Source organism: Oncorhynchus masou, chromosome 12, assembly GCF_036934945.1.
Source record: "Oncorhynchus masou masou isolate Uvic2021 chromosome 12, UVic_Omas_1.1, whole genome shotgun sequence".
Lineage (NCBI taxonomy): Eukaryota > Metazoa > Chordata > Actinopteri > Salmoniformes > Salmonidae > Oncorhynchus > Oncorhynchus masou.
Window position 1 is genome coordinate 44297697 of NC_088223.1, and position 19448 is coordinate 44317144.

General features: G+C 45.1%; 1 protein-coding gene across 15 annotated transcripts in view; it reads right to left on the bottom strand.

Annotated features, from left to right (window-relative positions):
* Positions 1 to 2340: 2340 nt before the first annotated feature.
* LOC135550156 (ubiquitin-associated protein 2-like) overlaps positions 2341 to 19448 on the bottom strand; it is a 57282-nt gene continuing 40174 nt past the window's right edge. For 6 of the 15 annotated variants that reach the window (XM_064980692.1, XM_064980699.1, XM_064980697.1 and 3 more), the window contains 17 exons: positions 15748 to 15949; positions 15186 to 15487; positions 14779 to 14954; positions 14498 to 14597; positions 14254 to 14290; positions 13735 to 13924; positions 13553 to 13619; positions 13091 to 13420; positions 12780 to 12878; positions 12496 to 12549; positions 12203 to 12284; positions 11654 to 11874; positions 11217 to 11322; positions 6725 to 6850; positions 5184 to 5254; positions 4827 to 5030; positions 2341 to 4726 (listed from right to left, as the gene is read on the bottom strand). In XM_064980692.1, the coding sequence (XP_064836764.1) occupies positions 4628 to 4726; positions 4827 to 5030; positions 5184 to 5254; positions 6725 to 6850; positions 11217 to 11322; positions 11654 to 11874; positions 12203 to 12284; positions 12496 to 12549; positions 12780 to 12878; positions 13091 to 13420; positions 13553 to 13619; positions 13735 to 13924; positions 14254 to 14290; positions 14498 to 14597; positions 14779 to 14954; positions 15186 to 15487; positions 15748 to 15949 (2466 nt within the window). In that variant the 3' untranslated portion in view covers positions 2341 to 4627. The remainder of the gene's footprint in view (positions 4727 to 4826; positions 5031 to 5183; positions 5255 to 6724; positions 6851 to 11216; positions 11323 to 11653; positions 11875 to 12202; positions 12285 to 12495; positions 12550 to 12779; positions 12879 to 13090; positions 13421 to 13552; positions 13620 to 13734; positions 13925 to 14253; positions 14291 to 14497; positions 14598 to 14778; positions 14955 to 15185; positions 15488 to 15747; positions 15950 to 19448) is intronic. The other 9 variants (XM_064980705.1, XM_064980703.1, XM_064980702.1 and 6 more) reach the window with 6 other exon arrangements.

Consider the following 19448-nt stretch of genomic DNA (forward strand, 5'->3'; position numbering starts at 1 on the left):
ATGACATCCCTACAACACCTGGGCATGCTCCTGATGAGGTGGCAGATGGTCTCCTGAGGGATCTCCTCCCAGACCTGGACTAAAGCATCCGCCAACTCCTGGACAGTCTGTGGTGCAACGTGGCATTGGTGGATGGAGCGAGACATGATGTCCCAGATGTGCTCAATTGGATTCAGGTCTGAGGAACGGGCGGGCCAGTCCATAGCATCAATGCCTTCCTCTTGCAGGAACTGCTGACACACTCCAGACACATGAGGTCTAGCATTGTCTTGCATTAGGAGGAACCCAGGGCCAACCGCACCAGCATATGGTCTCACAAGGGGTCTGAGGATCTCATCTCGGTACATAATGGCAGTCAGGCTACCTCTGGCGTGCACATGGAGGGCTGTGCGGCCCCCCCAAAGAAATGCCACCCCACACCATGACTGACCCACTGCCAAACCGGTCATGCTGGAGGATGTTGCAGGCAGCAGAACGTTCTCCACGGCGACTCCAGACTCAGTCACATGTGCTCAGTGTGAACCTGCTTTCATCTGTGAAGAGCACGGCGCCAGTGGCGAATTTGCCAATCTTGGTGTTCTCTGGCAAATGCCAAACGTCCTGCACGGTGTTGGGCTGTAAAACACAACCCCCACCTGTGGGCCCTCATGGAGTCTGTTTCTGACCGTTTGAGCAGACACATGCACATTTGTGGCCTGCTGGAGGTCATTTTGCAGGGCTCTGGCAGTGCTCCTCCTGCTCCTCCTTGTACAAAGGCGGAGGTAGCGGTCCTGCTGCTGGGTTGTTGCCCTACTACGGCCTCCTCCACGTCTCCTGATGTACTGGCCTGTCTCCTGGTAGCGCCTCCATGCTCTGAACACTACGCTGACAGACACAGCAAAGCTTCTTGCCACAGCTCACATTGATGTGCCATCCTGGATGAGCCGCACTACCTGAGCCACTTGTGTGGGTTGTAGACTCCGTCTCATGCTACCACTAGAGTGAAAGCACCGCCAGCATCCAAAAGTGACCAAAACATCAGCCAGGAAGCATAGGAACTGAGAAGTGGTCTGTGGTCACCACCTGCAGAACCACTCCTTTATTGGGGGTGTCTTGCTAATTGCCTATAATTTCCACCTGTTGTCTATTCCATTTGCACAACAGCATGTGAAATTTATTGTCAATCAGTGTTGCTTCCTAAGTGGACAGTTTGATTTCACAGAAGTGTGATTGACCTGAAGTTACATTGTGTTGTATAAGTGCTCCCTTTATTTTTTTTGAGCAGTTATATACAGTCCCTTTCGAAAGTATTCGGCCCCCTTGAACTTTGCAACCTTTTGCCACATTTCAGGCTTCAAAACATAAAGATATAAAACTATTTTTTTGTGAATAATTTTGCACGCCCAATTTCAGTTTTGATTTGTTAAAAAAGTTTGAAATATCCAATAAATGTCGTTCCACTTCATGATTGTGTCCCACTTGTTGATTCTTCACAAAAAAATAGTTGTTTTATATCTTTATGTTTGAAGCCTGAAATGTGGCAAAACGTCGCAAAGTTCAAGGGGGCCGAATACTTTCGCAAGGCACTGTATATATATCCATGCACTTAAACAGCGAATGGGGGACGCTTTTCCCGTGCTTCATTTTCATGCCAGCCAGGGAGGCAGGCTATACCCCTGTTGCAAAGAGAAGCAATGTGCTTAATATTAGGAAAGTAGGAAAGCCTATACAAAGCTGATGCAATCCTCTTTAAGAGGCCATCACGGTTCTCACGCAATTGCATAGCCTATAAAAATGTTTCTCAACATGAGCTCGCTCTCATGATTCGATTTTCGATTACATTTGCATTGCTGTTAGAGGGATTAGAGACAACAGTGCTGAGTACCAGACAAGTGTGGTAGGCTACTAATGACCATCAGCAGCATCCGAGCTTGGAGAAGCCAAATTATCGTGACTAAAATGTCATGTGGAACTTGACAACAGTCATGATTCGTGACCGCCGGTGTGGCGGTAATAAGGTCACCATAACAGCCGTAGCACCAAGTATGCACCATGCAGAGTTCTACAGAGAAATGTTTTATTTGATACTGCTGTATGCTGTAACAACCCAGCCCTGCACACCCCCTTGGATGACTACAGAGCAGAGACGCCCAAACCTTTTAATTTAAGGCTGTCCTTGAGAGTTCCCTTCAATTCATGTCTTTTGAACTAAGTACTGTATTCAACCAAATTATACTAAAAATAAATATGAGTTAAAAAGGGAAACTTGCAGAATGACAGCCCCAAGACCAAGGCTGTGTTCAGCTGACTAAATTGAAAAAGACACTACTGTATTTACAAGCCACACGATACAAGCCAAAATGATGAAAATGCATTTTCCTGTTTATTTAGTTAATATTTATATATTTTTTACAAAATAAAAAACATGAAACAAAAAAGCTAACCAGTTTGATTTGAGAAGGGGGAAAGCCATTGAACAAACAAGGACTACAGTACTTGTCTGTGTGTGTGTGTGTGATATACACTACATGGTCAAAAGTATGTGTGGACACTGCTCGAACATCTCATTCCATAATCATGGGCATACATATGGAGTTGGTCGCACCTTTGCTGCTACAACAGCCTTCACTCTTCTGGGAAGGTTTTCCACTACATTCTAGAACATTGCTGAGGAGACTTACTTCCATTCAGCCACAAGAGCATTAGTGAGGTCGGGCATTGATGTTGGGCAATTAGGCCTGGCTCGCAGTCGGTATTCCAATTCATCCTAAAGGTATTCGATGGGGTTGAGGTCAGGGCTCTGTGCAGGCCAGTCAAGTTCTTCCACACCGATCTCAACAAACCATTAATTTCTGTATGGAACTCGCTTTGTGTACAGGGGCATTGTCATGCTGAAACAGGAAAGGGCCTTCCCCAAACTGTTGCCACAAAGTTGGAAGCACAGAAACATCTAGAATGTCGTTGTATGCTGTAGCGTTAACATCCCCCTTCACTGGAACTAAGGGGCCCGAACCATGAAAAACAGCCCCAGAACATTATTTCTCCGCCAAACTTCATAAATGTCACTATGCATTTGGGCAGGTAGCATTCGCCTGGCAGCCGCCAAACTTAGATTCGTCCGTCAGACTGCCAGAGAGCACGTTTCCACTGCTCCGGAGTCCAATGCTGGCGAGCTTAACACATCTCCAGCCGACACTTGGCATTGCGCATGGTGATCTTAGGCTTGTGTGCGGCTGCTCGAGCATGGAAACCCATTTCATGATGCACCGACGAACAGTTCTGCTGACGTTGCTTCCAAGGGCAGTTTGGAACTCCGTAGTGAGTGTGGGAACTGAGGACAGACGACTTTTACGTGCTACAGCACTCGGAGGTCCTGTCCCGTGAGCTTGTGTGGCCTCCTACTTTGTGGCTGAGCCGTTGTTGCTCCTAAACGTTTCCACGTCACAATAACAGCACTTACAGTTGACTGGGGCTACTCTTTCTGGGCAGAAATGTTATGAATTGACTTGTTGGAAAGGTGACATCCTACGACGGTGCCAATTTGAAAGTCAATGAGCTCTTCAGTACAGGCCATTCTACGGTCAATGTTTGTTTATGGAGTGATGGCTGTGGGCTCAATTTTACACACCTGAAATAGCTAAAATAGACTAATATGAATAGATGTCCACATACTTTTGGCTATGTAGTGTATAGGTACACACTCATCCATCCATTTAAAAACACAGTACAAAAAAAAAATCACTGACAAAAAAAGTAACATTTTGTCCATCAGTAATCATTGCTGCAGGTTTCCTAATAATATATTGGGGGGGGGGGGGAACAGGTGGTGGAGTGAGCGTGTAAGGGATTAGAAAAATAACTTGAACACATAGGTAAGGGTGTGCCCTGGCCTCCCGTACATCAATTTTGTACTGCAGAATCTACAAAATGTTTTAAAAACATTAAATCACGGGTAAAGCTAATTTACAACATAAAATAATGGGAAATCAATTCAATTGGTATCAGTTTGAGGGACCACCAGTGTACACACACAATATAGATATCTATATCTAGATTGATCTATATATATATATCTATGGTAAAAAATAAACTTCACAACTCCTGTCAATTTAGAGAAACCATTAGTGAAACTAAAATGTTGTAAAAACCAAATGGGAAACCAAGGAAAAGTTCGTTTGGGTTTAGGGTGGGAACAGTACATTTTGACCAAGTATAAGGGGGTGAGGGGAGAAATAGAAAGCCAGCCTGTCCCCCACCTTCAGATGTCTTTGTTCCTCCCATCAGTAAAAACAAAAACATTATTTCTTTTAGAAAACAGTTCTATGTTACATTTAACAGAGTGAAAGGGGGGGGGGGGGGAACACGATACAAAATTCCAAACACTCAATAATCAGCTCTTAACAAACCGTTACTATAACCATTTAACTCCACCCCGCTCTCTTTTTAAGACTGCCCCCATGCTCTCCTCGCCACACTAGTGCTTTCCCTCAGCACATGGCCACCCGTGGCAGTGGTGAGTACTGCCGGTGTGCTGAGCCAAAAGAATGGGATCACTGTAGGAGAGAGGGGGTTATATGGAGACCATTTGTGGGGAAGGACGCCCCCCTTTGTCAGATTTCGGGACAGGGGGCTGGATGATGGGCGGGTGTTAGTTGGCCCCCCAGTTGTAGCTGTTGTATGCAGACTTGTTGATCTGGGTCTTCTGTTGAAGCGAAGCATTCTGGCTGCGCTGTCCAGTGCCACCGCTCTGTTAGAAGGAAAGAAGATAGGAAGAGACCATAGGCAAGGTATTCTGTGCCAACCATTTCTCTCCAAGATAGTGTGACACACGCCGTCACCCATAGTACCTGTCCGTCCTGCTGCAGATGGTGGTGCAGGATCTGCGAGTGGGGCTGCTGGTGCGGTGCCAGGATGTGCATGAAGGGGGCTGGAGCATAACCAGCCGCAGCTGGGGGGTTGATGGGACCCCCGCCGCCCAGGGCAGAGGGCAGGCTGAAGGAAGCTGCCGGTGTACCAGCGTGGAAACCCTGCTGCTTCTCATAAGACTGCTGCTGAAGGGACCAACACAACAAAGTCAGACGCCCGTCTTTTCTAGTCTGCAGATTTTACACTTGTTTTCCTGCATACAGACACTGGTTTTCATAATCTTCCCGTATGTTTCAGAACATAATATTTTATTCTAGTGTTTATAGCATTAATCTCACCTGCTGTGTCTTTGTGTAAACAGACCCTGAAATGTCTGGGACCCCGGTGTTGCTTGATGTCACCGAGACTCCTGCAGAGGGAACAAAGGGGTTTGGACACAATTACTTCATCATGTTTACCAGGTTACAACCCCTGCAGGAGAGGCAAGAAAACCCCTGGGAGTCAGATCCACAGAGTGGTCCAGGATTAAGGCAGCAGTTTCAAATAAATTGTCAAACATATATCACATTCGAATTAGGTGCAGGGTGAGAAACTCCACACAGAAACATTAAAAGCGTGTACATGATTTGCTCCTATACCATTCCTATAGCAAATGCCTTTTACATGATTTGCTCCTACACCATTATCGATCCTATAGGACTCCTTGTACATGGTTTGATTTCCTCCTACACCATTATCGATCCTATAGGACTCCTTGTACATGGTTTGATTTCCTCCTACAACTCAGATTGCCCCATTGAAGCATGCGCATTGATTTTGTGACGTTGCCAGGTAACCCATCTCTATCTATACACCTTGGATCAAAACTCAGTACAAGGCTGTATAGGAGCAATACAGGACTTTCAAGAAGATGGTCACTAGATGCTAATACACAGTATCAGATGCATCAATGTAAGAGAAGGAGAGTGAAAAAAAAAGGCAGCAGGAGAATGAAAGAATGAGATGAGTAAAAAAAAAAAAAAAAAAAAAGGACGATGCAAAGAAAGATGTGGCAGTGTATCAGTTCCAGTCAGGCATGGCGATGAGGGTCTGACTATCTGGTGGCAGCTACGTATTGTTCTGGCACACTACTGTCCCACTGCACTCGGAGGTCGGAAGCATCCATTTCAAGGGAAAAGCCAGAGAAGAGGCAAAGCCTGAAAACCTGATGCTTCCAGTTACTTCCAACCTGCTCAGGCGTTTCTTTTACGTCTGCTGTGTTAGGTTAGTCCCCCTGTATCGCCATGGAGACGCAGGACAGGGTCAACAAATGTGCGGCACAGAGAACTGCGACTAAAACCCGAGATTCTAACCTCCGGCGGTCACTCAAACGACAACTCCAGTTTACCGTTACCTAGCATCAAACTCAGGAAATTCACTTTAACTACATAAAAAAACACATTCCCTTTCATCTGCTATAGTTGAGACAAAATATACATAGAGTTTGATGTAGAGTATCACTTTGTAAACATGATACCGTCACACCCCAGTCTCCTGACCCCATTTGAGAGCATGGCAGTTCAACAGGCAGGGCCTCCATTTTGTCACTCGTTCACCACCCTTGGTGTGTGTATCCTGTGTCAACCACACAGGACAACGGGCAGAGAGGTACTGCTGACACATACATTTAAGCAAGCACACGTTGGTGGAAAGCTGGCAGCAGAGTGTGCATGGACCAGGGCTACTCAACTGTTAAGTGGTAGTATTGGGGCATGGAGGCAGAGGGTGTCGGTTGACTGCATAACGGGCATTTGTGTGGTGCAGACGGTAAGCAGCGATGAGTGAGGATGGAGGTGATGACGGCGCGAGGAAGTGAGGGTTGGCGTGTGGCAGCACTCACCGACTCCAGGCCCGCTGACAGAGCTGGCTTGCTTGTTTTGTGCAGAAGCGGCGGCGGCCACGGCAGTGCCGTATCCACCCTTACAGAAATCCCCACTCCCTGAAGCCTGGCCCATATCCTCATAGCCTGAAACAGTCAGACGCAGCCCACAGCGTTAGACACACCAGGCAGGGTTAGGGGGTGTCAGGCTGGGCGGGGTGGAGGCAGGAAGCAGAAGGTGGTGCAGATAGCAGAAGGTGCTGTGTGACCAAGCGGATAGAGGGAGAGAGATAGGATGATGGAAGGATAGAGGTGGAGAGAGGTGAAGTTTTAAAATGACCTCCATGTGGGAGGGGGTGGAAGGTGGAGGGTGTAGCTGGAAGACCAACTCCAGTTGTTGAATGAGCAGAAGCAAGCAATGACAGGCAAAAGCAACAGAACACCCACCACCCTACTCCCCCGAAATATATGTAGTTCTACTGGTTATGAAAACCAGGGCCATCGATACAGTCCACTTTTCAACTCCAAAACTACTAAAATAGAACAAATGAACGTACTAACAAAAAAAGTACAAGGGTAAACTATATCCTTCCCCACTCAAAAGAATAATGTAAGTTGCAGAATCATACAACTCTCATTTCAGAAAAGTGTTTTTGAAGTCTTACAAACACACACACTGCAAAAAAAAAAGACAAACCATAAAGAGCCTCGAACTAATAATCAATATTGGTCCCAGATCACTATAGCTGGCCCATACCAGACAGCACTCAGGGTTGGTGTCGGTCGAATGGTTTGATGGTAACGGAGGCAGCAGGCAGTTTGTCTCCAAGTAACAGAAACAACTCCACACCAGCTAGTCAACAGTGACTGTGGCTCAGGACATTTGACCAGGAGCATTTTAAATTTACCAGACATTTGAGAAATTCAAATGGCCACGTATACATTGGGTGCATAACCTGAATAGGCATCCACCAACAGTGGGGGGGGAATCTTGGAGGTTTCGGGTTTCACCATACACTGCTCAAAAAAATAAAGGGAACACTAAAATAACACATCCTAGATCTGAATGAAATATTCTTATTACATTTGACATAGTTGAATGTGCTGACAACAAAATATCAATGGAAATCAAATTTATCAACCCATGGAGGTCTGTATTTGGAGTCACACTCAAAATTAAAGTGGAAAACCACACTACAGGCTGATCCAACTTTGATGTAATGTCCTTAAAACAAGTCAAAATGAGGCCCGGTAGTGTGTGTGGCCTCCACGTGCCTGTATGACCTCCCTACAACACCTGGGCATGCTCCTGATGAGGTGGCGGATGGTCTCCTGAGGGATCTCCTCCCAGACCTGGACTAAAGCATCCGCCAACTCCTGGACAGTCTGTGGTGCAACGTGGCATTGGTGGATGGAGCGAGACATGATGTCCCAGATGTGCTCAATTGGATTCAGGTCTGGGGAATTGGCGGGCCAGTTCATAGCATCAATACCTTCCTCTTGCAGGAACTGCTGACACACTCCAGCCACATGAGGTTCCACCTAATGCATTGTCTTGCATTAGGAGGAACCCAGGGCCAACCACACCAGCATATGGTCTCACAAGGGGTCTGAGGATCTCATCTCGGTACCTAATGGTAGTCAGGCAACCTCTGGCGAGCACATGGAGCCCAAAGAAATGCCACCCCACACCATGACTGACCCACCGTCAAACCGGTCATGCTGGAGGATGTTGCAGGCAGCAGAACGTTCTCCACGGCGTCTCCAGAATCTGTCACGTGTGCTCAGTGTGAACCTGCTTTCATCTGTGAAGAGCACGGCGCCAGTGGCGAATATGCCAATCTTGGTGTTCTCTGGCAAATGCCAAACGTCCTGCACGGTGTTGGGCTGTAAAGCACAACCCCCACCTGTGGGCCCTCATGGAGTCTGTTCAAACCATTTGAGCAGACACATGCACATTTGTGGCCTGCTGGAGGTAATTTTGCAGGGCTCTGGCAGTGCTCCTCCTTGCACAAAGGCGGAGGTAGCGGTCCTGCTGCTGGGTTGTTGCCCTCCTACGGCCTCCTCCACATCTCCTGATGTACTGGCCTGTCTCCTGGTAGCGCCTCCATGCTCTGGACACTACGCTGACAGACACAGCAAAGCTTCTTGCCACAGCTCACATTAATGTGCCATCCTGGATGAGCCACACTACCTGAGCCACTTGTGTGGGTTGTAGACTCCGTCTCATGCCACCACTAGAGTGAAAGCACTGCCAGCATTCAAAAGTCACCAAAACATCAGCCAGGAAGCATAGGAACTGAGAAGTGGTCTGTGGTCCCCACCTGCAGAACCACTCCTTTATTGGGGGTGTCTTGCTAATTGCCTATAATTTCCACCTGTTGTCTATTCCATTTGCACAACAGCATGTGAAATTTATTGTCAATCAGTGTTGCTTCCTAAGTGGACAGTTTGATTTCACAAAAGTGTGATTGACTAAAGTGATTGACCACTTTAGTTGTAAGTATTTTGGGTTTGACGCAGGACTACCAGGACGAGACAATCTGATATTTAAGAGGGTAATATTGATAGTGATATAAAATATACACTGCTCTATCATGCACACGCACCCTCACGCTGTTGCGGAAAGATTGATGCATGTTTGATAGTGTTTTGATGCTGTATTGTTTGTCCTTCATGTTCTAATACCTTAATGTTACCCCTTCCTTGTGTTTTTTTTTGTAAATATATATATATATATTTTTTTTTTTAAGTGTTCAAAATGACAAAAAACAGGTCCACATTTACTTTTCCTCAGCCAACGAACAGCCAAATCACTAGCCTATGCATAGGTGCGCGTGAGTTCCAAGTTTAGGGAAGCAAATTTTCACCATAAAAATAAATAAAATAAAGCATTACATGCGTCATCGTATTTACAGATTTATGTAAGATGGCCTACTATTTGTAATGTGATGAGTAGATTGGACAGTCATTATTTCGGCTAATAATATAACTCACTGTTCTCAAAAAAAAAGACTGCTCAATGAATGCATGGCTGAGCATGTGCTATAGCAGATATGTTCCTTTTTTTGCACAGGAAACCCATTTCATGCAATTCTCCTACACTGAGACATTCAAAATATTTTTTTAATACGACAAATTAAAGGATAGCCTACTCTGCGAACACTGGAAAAAAGAGAAAAGAGAAAAGAAAAGGAGAAATAGAATATGACATCCATCTGAACTGGAGGAAATGATTGTCCCCCCCAATTTTATTTTTTTGTTGAACAAGAATGCTCTCCACTGGTGCCATTAAGGTGTTGTTCTCTCAATTAAGTTGAGACTTTTCCCCTAGGTTTATGGACGTGCCGCTTATGAGCATATGTCTAACTACTATCCCCCATAGTAGTAAAGTTTCCTTATTCTATTGGACAGCTTGTCTAGAAAGAAATAGCCCAGACAGACCCTGGGACAATTCGTACAACCAGTAGGCCAAGGCAACATATTTCTTAACATTTTTAGAGCAGCAATGCGCACATGGCAGTAGGCAACGTACAAATGTGCATTTGGTTACCAGACAATGAAAGAAAGTTGAAAACCAGTAGAACATGAGAGAAATAGGCTACTGGTTTCAATGGCATATGGAAGTATTGAAATAAATTGCCTCTACAGAAATGGTTTGATTTTGGATTTGCTACTTTGAAAGGAGGTAAAACATACCTCCTAATTTGCAGCAAAATGTTCACATTTCAAACAATTAAGTAGCTATATGTTTTCAAAATGCATACGGCCTCCAGCTCAATGCTAAGTGGTTGCCAATTTAATGAAAAGGGTGTTTCAATTGCCAGTTGAGAAATAAAAATAGCTCTTAAATTCGTGGGACAAAACTTATTTTTCACACACGATTGCATTTAGAATTGTTGCGCAATGAGTGGGCTTATAAAAGAGCTGCCTGACAGATTACGCCCAAAGGCTCTGTACGCATGTGATACATAATGAATATACACTGACATGCCAATTTAATTCCACATACTTATGCAAATTAACACAGACCGAAAAGCATGACCGGTCAAATTTACATCAATGAATAGGCTAAAAAAACGCGGTACTTCAGTGGGATTTTTCTTCTCCCAAACAATTGGGCGGCGCTAATTTTATTCATCAGCTTCTCCATTTTTTAACAGCCTAATGCCGGCTATTACTGGCTAACGGAAACCCTGCTGTGGCTATGCATGCTTGATTAGAAAGGTTGGAGTTAATGCCGTTTCATCCACTAGCCATGTTGAAGAACATTTGATGTTGACCGGTAATGTGGGCATTGTCAGCCTTAGCAGGCTTAGGCACAGGCAAGTGTTGCATCAAACCCAACAAACCTTTGAATGTGAGAGGCCTAACTAAATATAAAAGCGAAAGCACACATTGTCAACTAAACTGACTTTCAGTTGCATGTAGTGTAGATAGCCATTATATCAGCATGTACAGTGTACTGAATGACCCCTGAACAGATGCCGTTGTTACACAGGGTGAGTCTTACCAGTGTTGTAACCATGGGTACCGTAGCCGCTGGCCTGCTGGAAGGCAGTTGCCGAGGCATTGACTCCAACATTCACACCGTGCTGCTTCGACGAGGTAGGAGCCACCTAGAAACCAACACAGGTTTGAGGTGAAACTAATATAATTCGTTAACTAACATATGTAAAAAATAAAAAGTCTGCTTTTTCAGGAGCTTAACACTAACACATGCCATTTAAAATTCCTTTTACAGCATACTGGATTCTCTCAATTAAAACGAGAAACTGTTTACAGTACATTTGTGTCCCGATTATAAATTAGGACAGTTCACAATTCATATTACAAAATGCATTTGTACATGTATCAGGAGAACATGCTCTCGTTGACTTATAAACTCCATAATGATTTATTTTTTTAAACATCCAAAATAATATCCAGCCAAATCATGTGAAGCCTCACCGGGAACATAGCGGGGCCATACTGGAAGGTGTTGGGCAGGCCTGGCACGCCAGTGTAATATGGCAGGCTGGTGTAGCTGTAGCCTGGGGGCAGCGCTGGGTTGAGGAAAGGCTGCTGCGTGGTGTGGTGCGTCTGGCTCTGGTTCTGCTGCGTCTGCTGGGCCAAAGTGGTGGCCGGCGCCGGGGACGACGCATCACCTCGACCAAACTTTGATAAGTCACCTGCCCGGGGAGGGGGAGCAGGTGAAAGAGGGATGAGGGAGAGATGAGTGAGAAAAAGTGACAACTTCCATTGTGTTCAAGCACTGGGCAGGTGAGTCATTGAGATCAGTTAGTCACGGAGATTAAGGTCCGACTATCTGGTGCCAGCTGCACACTGTTCTAGCACCACTGTCCCCCTTGCATAGACATGAGACACAGGTCAGGGTCAACTGATGCGTGTTTGTTCCCAACACCAAACCACTCCCGTCACTGTGTTAGCACTCTGTACATAGACCGTAGAATAGGAAAGTAGAGTCAGACAGAGACGGAGGTTAGAACGGTGCTTTACCAGAGTAAGGGTTGTTGCTCAGGCTGCCATCTCTGCCAGTCAGTGCTGTGCTGGGGGTGGCAAACGGGATGCTGTAGTAATCCTGAGACGACAGAAGAGGCTCAGTTTTGACTTGTACGAAAGGATTATGAGACTATATATACACCCAATTGCATCACATCGCAAAGTTCCTGGAAACAAATGAGTTCCAAGAACAGTTGTTCACGTCTTTAAATAACCAGGGGTTGCTAGAGTTACTAGCAAAGTCATATTTGGCCAGTCCACGCATGGATGGGTTATATCCATAGACTCACCAATGGTATTCTTGTCTGGAGCATCTGTAGGTCATCATAGCCATACACCTGGGGCTGAGAAACAAGACAAAAAGGGGGGGGGGGGAAATTACTTTGGGAATTTCCCTCCAATTGCAGTATACCATTACGAAGCACTAAATCTGAACTTTTAGAAAGTGTAAAAAAAACAGAACATAGAATGACGATATGCGCAGATATAAGCAGTCAGTCACACTTCGATAGACCTCATGATTTCCATGACCTAAAGGCAGGTTTAGATGACAGCGACCGTGAGGAGTACTTACAGGGTAAGCATGCAGTAGTCCGGGGGCCATAATGTATGGGTTGGGAAGCAGAGGGGGCACTCCAGGAGGCAGGTTAGGAGGTGCTTTCCCTGTAAAGAGACCAGCAAAAACAAGACAAAAAACATGTGAAATAATAGGATGGAAATAGTATTAGAAAGAAAAAAAACATACAACACACTTCAAGTTAACACACCCCATCACAACTCAAATCTAAACCAGACCCCATTTACGTCCCAAATGGCAACCTATTCGCTATATAGTGCACTACATTAGAACAGGGCCCATACCCCTTTACCAACAATCCATGTCTAACCTGAGGAGACTGCAGAGCTGCGTGAGGAGGCGGAGGAAGCGATAGCCTGGGCTGGTGCTCCTGTGGACATGGCTGCGGAGGCAACGGCTGGAGGTCCCATGGAGGCTACTGTGTGGAGGCCCATGGCCGCTAGGTTGCTCACAGGTGCCAAGCCCGAGGGGGCTGACTGAGACACTATGTTCACTGAAGAGGGCTGAGGGGCCCCCATGGAGACCTGCTGAGCTGCTGCAACCACCGACGAGGAAGAGAGGACAGAGGAAGAGGGGACCGCCGAGACAGAGGAAGTGAAGGAGGAAGAGTGCAAGCTAGAGTCCTCTATGCTCTGGTGCTGTAAGGATGGATGAATGGAGAGAAGAGGAGATGGTTATGATAAACATGATAAATACCCACTAGGTTAGATTAAGTAGTATTTGATGCATCCATCACAAGAAATGCAATCTCTTCTCTCACACACACTAACCATTAGACTGGTGTTGGATGTGCGGACTTGGGATGGCGCGAGACTTTTCTGCTGTGTAGAAAGGGAACTGAAAGAACAAACGATCATCCATCAATTTAGTTGAATAAAGAACCATTATCCACTGGCACTCCTACAATCCAAAATCTTCAAATTACTCAAGCCCTTCAAGAGTGGCATCTTACTTGCTGTGCTGAGGCATGGTATTCGGGGGCAGGTCTTCATTGTGCCCCAGAGCGCTGTGCGACAACTGATTGGATGTGGTCAACAAGGACACGGGCCCTGAGCCACTGTCTGTCAATGTAGCCATGGAGACTGACGCAGGCGTGGCCGAATCAGAGGCAGACTTCACAGACACTGCAGAGCCTGCTGCAGCTGGACAGAAACAGAAAGTACAGAGAGGCAGAGAAAGAGTCTGGGATTAGTGTCAACCCAGATAGACAGCTCTAGAACACACTGTCTAATAGGGCAGATTGCCATTCCAAACGGTATTAACTTTTAGGGACACTGGGCAAATAGCTGTAAAATACTAATAGAGGACCACAAAATAACAGGCATGGTTCCCGAGTACTTAACCTACATCCAGGAAATGCATTACAATGCATGTAGGCGGATTCCCAATCACACTGTTTCCACGCCGGCCATAAATACCACATATTAGACTTCCTTCATTGCAAACCCTCACCGCTACCAAAATCACTCACCTTCCACAGAATGTGTCTGTATTGAATTGAATCCATTCTGAAAAAACAAGTTCAGGTGGGCTTGTTAGGGTACAGAAATTTAGGGGAGTCGTTTCCATAGCAACAGGCTATTCAATAACAGAGGGAGCCAATCAAAGAAAAGTGAACAGAGAAATTGCTTTATTTTGTATTTCTCTAAGAATCAAAGCAATATGAATAAAGGAATTAATCTCAAGGAGGCAGAGCAATAGGAATGGAGGCTCACCTCTTTCTGCGGGGAGGAGACAGGGGTGGGGAAGCGCCGGGCCTGGGGAGCCCTCTGTTCGTACATGTCAATCTGACTGGAGTTGGAGGGAATCGCCTCACTGGAGGACAAGAAGCAGAGAGATTAGATAAAGCCATGGGTTACTTTGAGAAAAGAGGTCCAGCATCAAAGTGGGCCCACTTTGACACTGGTGCCCCACACATGCGTGTGTGGTGTTATAGCAGTATACAACTCATATCGTACACCAATTTTGCAGTGTCTGGTATGACCGGGGTGCTCACCAGCTGGGGCTTGTGTAGAGGCTGTTTTGAACCTGGCTTCCTGGTGTGGTGGTGGTGGTGTTGGCGCTGTTGTACTCCTGGAGCACAGGTTCAGAGCCAAACTGCAGTGCTCCAAACTGCAGGTTCAGCCCAGAGATGTCTGCCGAGCCAGGCATCTCCACCGCCATCGCTGGGATCTGGAATAAAATATAATAAAGATATGGTTGACGTCTGGGAAAGCAAGGTCATTATTTATGAAAAGGTAAGCAGAGGTAGGGAGGGAAACAATGGTTAGGCTAACAGTAAAGTGAATGTGTGCACACTGTTGGCTGTGAGTGAGCAACTGTTACCTATCGAAAATAATGAGAAATTAAGCGCAGCATGACCAGCCATTTTACATTGTCCTTATATCAGTGTTGAGCTGTTACCTTGGTGGTGATGGAGGTCCTCTTCTTCTGTTGCTTGAGCTTGTGCTGCTGCAGTGGCAGAGGGCTGGAACCCTGAGCATCCGATGAGTCAGGGGACACCTGGTGCCCCAAGGGGGGCACCACCATCTTGGGGAGGACAGACACAGGGGGCGCCATGTGGGACAAGGGGCTGCTCTGTGAGGGCAGGGAGGAGGAAACTGAGGAAGGGGGGAGGAAAGCATCCAACACGGAGGTGGTGGGCTGGTAGGGATGGCGCTTGGTGAAGGGGCTGTGGACCGGAGGCTCTGGCTGGGCCTTGATGTCTGGGGGGAGAAAAGGATGGAAGAAAGGAATATTGGGGCTGTACCTGACCGCTATAAAACATCCATTCTGAACCATGCATAGGGCATTTAAGATGTCTTCTCTTCATAACCAGTCATATAGGCATTTTTCAAAATCTCTGTAAACCCAAGTTAGTCTAGCCACTATGTACACCCCCTGCTTTACTTAACCATACCAACTGTTCCTAATATATACATATACATATATATATATATATATATATATATATATCTCCTCTTACCATAGTGGCCCAGCTCTGCAGAGTTGGTGTCCCAGGAAGAGGGTGTGGGGTTGGGCTGTCCTGTCTGGGACTGCTGGGCAGCCAGCTGGGCCAAGGCTTGTGCAGTCTTAAACTGCTCCAAGAACTGGGAGCCGCTGGTTGTCCCTGTGCTGCCTCCTTTAGGGTCCCCCACCTCCCCAAAGCCCTTCCGCAGCATGTTCACCTGCAATGGGAACAAAAGAGGAACTGAAATCCTGCAAGTTTCAGGAATGAGCGTCGAACAGAATATAACAGCTGTGCTGGTTTATTGCTAGAACTAGTGTTGTCACGATACCAACATTTTACTAACGAGGACATGCAAACATTCGTAAGGTTGTGGCAGTGATGGTGGACTGAAGATGGCGGTGTAAAAAGAGTTGTGCAAAATCACAATATTTATTTTCTCTAAAACGGACTAAATAGTAGCACTACAACGATTTATGTAATTGTGGGCAATAACATTCAAGCTGAATAATAACAGCAAAAAACACAAGGCCAGAGAAGTTAATTGATAAATATTACAAACACAGTCAAGGCCAAAACATGTCGGAAAGGAACAGGGACGAAAAATGGAGAACCAAACTCCAAGACAATGCTACAAGATTCCTCGACAGACAGATGATTTATGCTTTTCGCCACCTGGTACGCCAAGAGGAGAAACCGTTCTGCTAAAAATCAGTGAATGATAAATTGGGTGTACTTGAACTAAAATAAAGAAATAAAGGATATGAAGGGGAGACTCAAAATGAGTGACGAAAATGCTGTGACCATGGATAAAGAAACAAGCTAAAAGATAATCAATACTGTTGAAATGGATGTTAAAGAACATGTTTCTGGGTACTTGGAATACAGACTGTCGGATATTATTCATCCTAATAAGACTTTTTTTTGCATGGACGATACATTGGAGATAATATAAGACGAGTATGGGAAACAATAGAACACCAAGAATTCTGGGAAACCAGGCCTGGTATTCATAGGCAACTTTGAAAAGTATGACAGGAATTTATATATAAATGCCTGGAATACTTCAATTTTGGAGAACCTCTGTTACACAATGGGTTAAAGTTATGGTAAATAATTGCAACTTCTCAGAAAGCATTAAAACAATGGTTTTCCACGATCAGCATGTCTATTTATTATGGCCTTCAAAACATTAGCTGTTCAAATAAGATCCAACAATAATATCAAAGGTCTAGAAATCTAGGGCTTAAAAACAAGGTGTTAACATTTCATGATTGTTCATATTTTCTTTTAAATCCACAATTTGGATCCCTCCACAGCCTCTATACATTTTCTAACCTCTGGATTACAACCAAATGATAAATATTACGTATTGATCACTAATAAAAACAACTTTTACATTACCATGTAGTTTACCAATAAAATGGTCAGACGGTGAAGTGACAAACTCCCTATTCACATCCCGAAAGAAAGAAATTCTCACAACAATAAAACATTATAGAAAGTTACTTTTGCTAAGATCTTGCTACCGTGGAAAGGAAAATAGCTGTCAATTAGTGGAATTGTTTTTCCCTGATTAACCCTTTAGTCATATCCCAGTTTACCTATTTGCTAATGGCCTTGCCTACACCTATCAACTTGTTTTTTTTTATAGGTTATATGAGCAAAAAAGTCAATTTTATTTAGAATTGTAAGCCAGACAATTTAAAAACGGGCTTATTTATATAATGAATATGAATTCAGAGAGCAGAGATAAATAAAAAAGCATTATACTCTTACTACAGGCTTAGGTCATACGGAAGTTATACTTAAATCCAAACTGGTTCTAGCAGATAAGAATGTCTCACCCCATGTTCAAGAATGGCCTTCACCCCCCCACCCGTATTTATTTAGGTTGCAACCTCTCACTTTCGGTTATTTGAAAATGAAATATCCCAAATATCACTATTTTTTAAAACAAGCCATAGAAAGTTGGTTACAATAAATGTAATCCACCAGAAAAGACAGAACAAATATTACAACAATTATGGTTAAACACAAATATACAAAATTATAACAAACTTAATATTTCCTTTATTTTAAATAATCTATGTAAATAATATCATAAATTGGACTTGCGGAGTTGTCACACATGCAGCTAACAAAAATATATGGAAATGTCTGCTTTACTCAAGATTACAACCAACTAATTGCAGCACTACCGGAAGGTGGAAGAGGCAAGTGGAAGTGGGAGAAAGTAAAAGGAATAGAAAGGTTCAGAACTTTGTGTAACATCAGTTGAAAAATAAAATGGCAAATAGAATTAAAACTGGACGGCGTTCTGAGCTAGATGGGAGGGGTTGAGCAGAGCTGAAGGATGGGATTAAAAACAAACGCAATACAACGATTGTAAAATGTACTGTGTCCGTAAAATTTAAAAAACGGGCTTCTACTTCCAGCTTATAAACTCAGCAAAAAGAAATGTCCCTTTTTCAGGACCCTGTCGTTCAAAGATAATTTGTAAAAATCCAAATAACTTCACAGATCTTCATTGTAAAGCGTTTAAACACGGTTTCCCATGCTTGTTCAATGAACTATAAAAAATTCATGAATATGCACCTGTGGAACTGTCGTTAAGACACTAACAGCTTACAGATGGTAAGCAATTAAGGTCACAGTTATGAAAACTTAGGACACCAAAGAGGCATTTCTACTGACTCTGAAAAACACCAAAAGGAAAGATGCCCAGGGTCCCTGTTCATCTGCGTGAATGTGCTTAAGGCATGCTGCAAGGAGGCATGAAAACTGCAAATGTGGCCACGGCAATAAATTGCAATGTCCGTACTGTGAGACGTCAAAGACAGCGCTACAGGGCAACAGGACAGACAGCTGATCGTCCTCGCAGAGGCAGACCACGTGTAACAACACCTGCACAGGAGCTGTACAGCCGAACATCACACCTGCGGGACAGGTACAGGATGGCATTAACAGCCCGAGTTACATCAGGAATGCACAATCCTTCAATCAGTGCTCAGACTGTCCGCAATAAGCTGAGAGGCGCTGGAATGAGGGTTGTAGGCCTGTTGTAAGGCAGGTCCTCACCGGCAATAACATTGCCTATGGGCACAAGCCCACCCTCACTGGACCAGACTGGACTGGCAAAACAGCTCTTCACTGACAAGTCACGGTTCTGTCTCACCCGAGGTGATGGTTGGATTTGCGTTTATCGTCGGAGGAATGAGCTTTACACCGAGGCCTGTACTCTGGAGCAGGATCAATTTGGAGGTGGGGGGTTCATCAGGGTCTGGGGCAGTGTGTCACTGTATCATCGGACTGAGCTTGTCATTGCAGGCAATCTCAACACTGTGCATAACAGGGAAGACATCCTCCTTCCTCAAGTGGTATCCTTCCTGCAGGCTCATTCTGACATGACCCTCCAGCATGACAATGCCACCATACTGCTTGTTCTGTGTGCGATTTCCTGCAAGACAGGAATGTCAGTGTTCTGCCATGGTGGGCGAAGAGCCCGGATCTCAATCACATCGAGCACGTGTGGGACCTGTTGGATCCGAGGGTGAGGACTAGGGCCATTCCACCCAGAAATGTCTGGGAACTTGCAGGTGCCTTGGTGGAAGAGTGGGGTAACATCTCACAGCAAGAACTGGCAAATCTGGTACAGTCCATGAGGTGGAGATGCACTGCAGTACTTAACTTCTTCGAGATAGGGGGCGCTCTTTTAA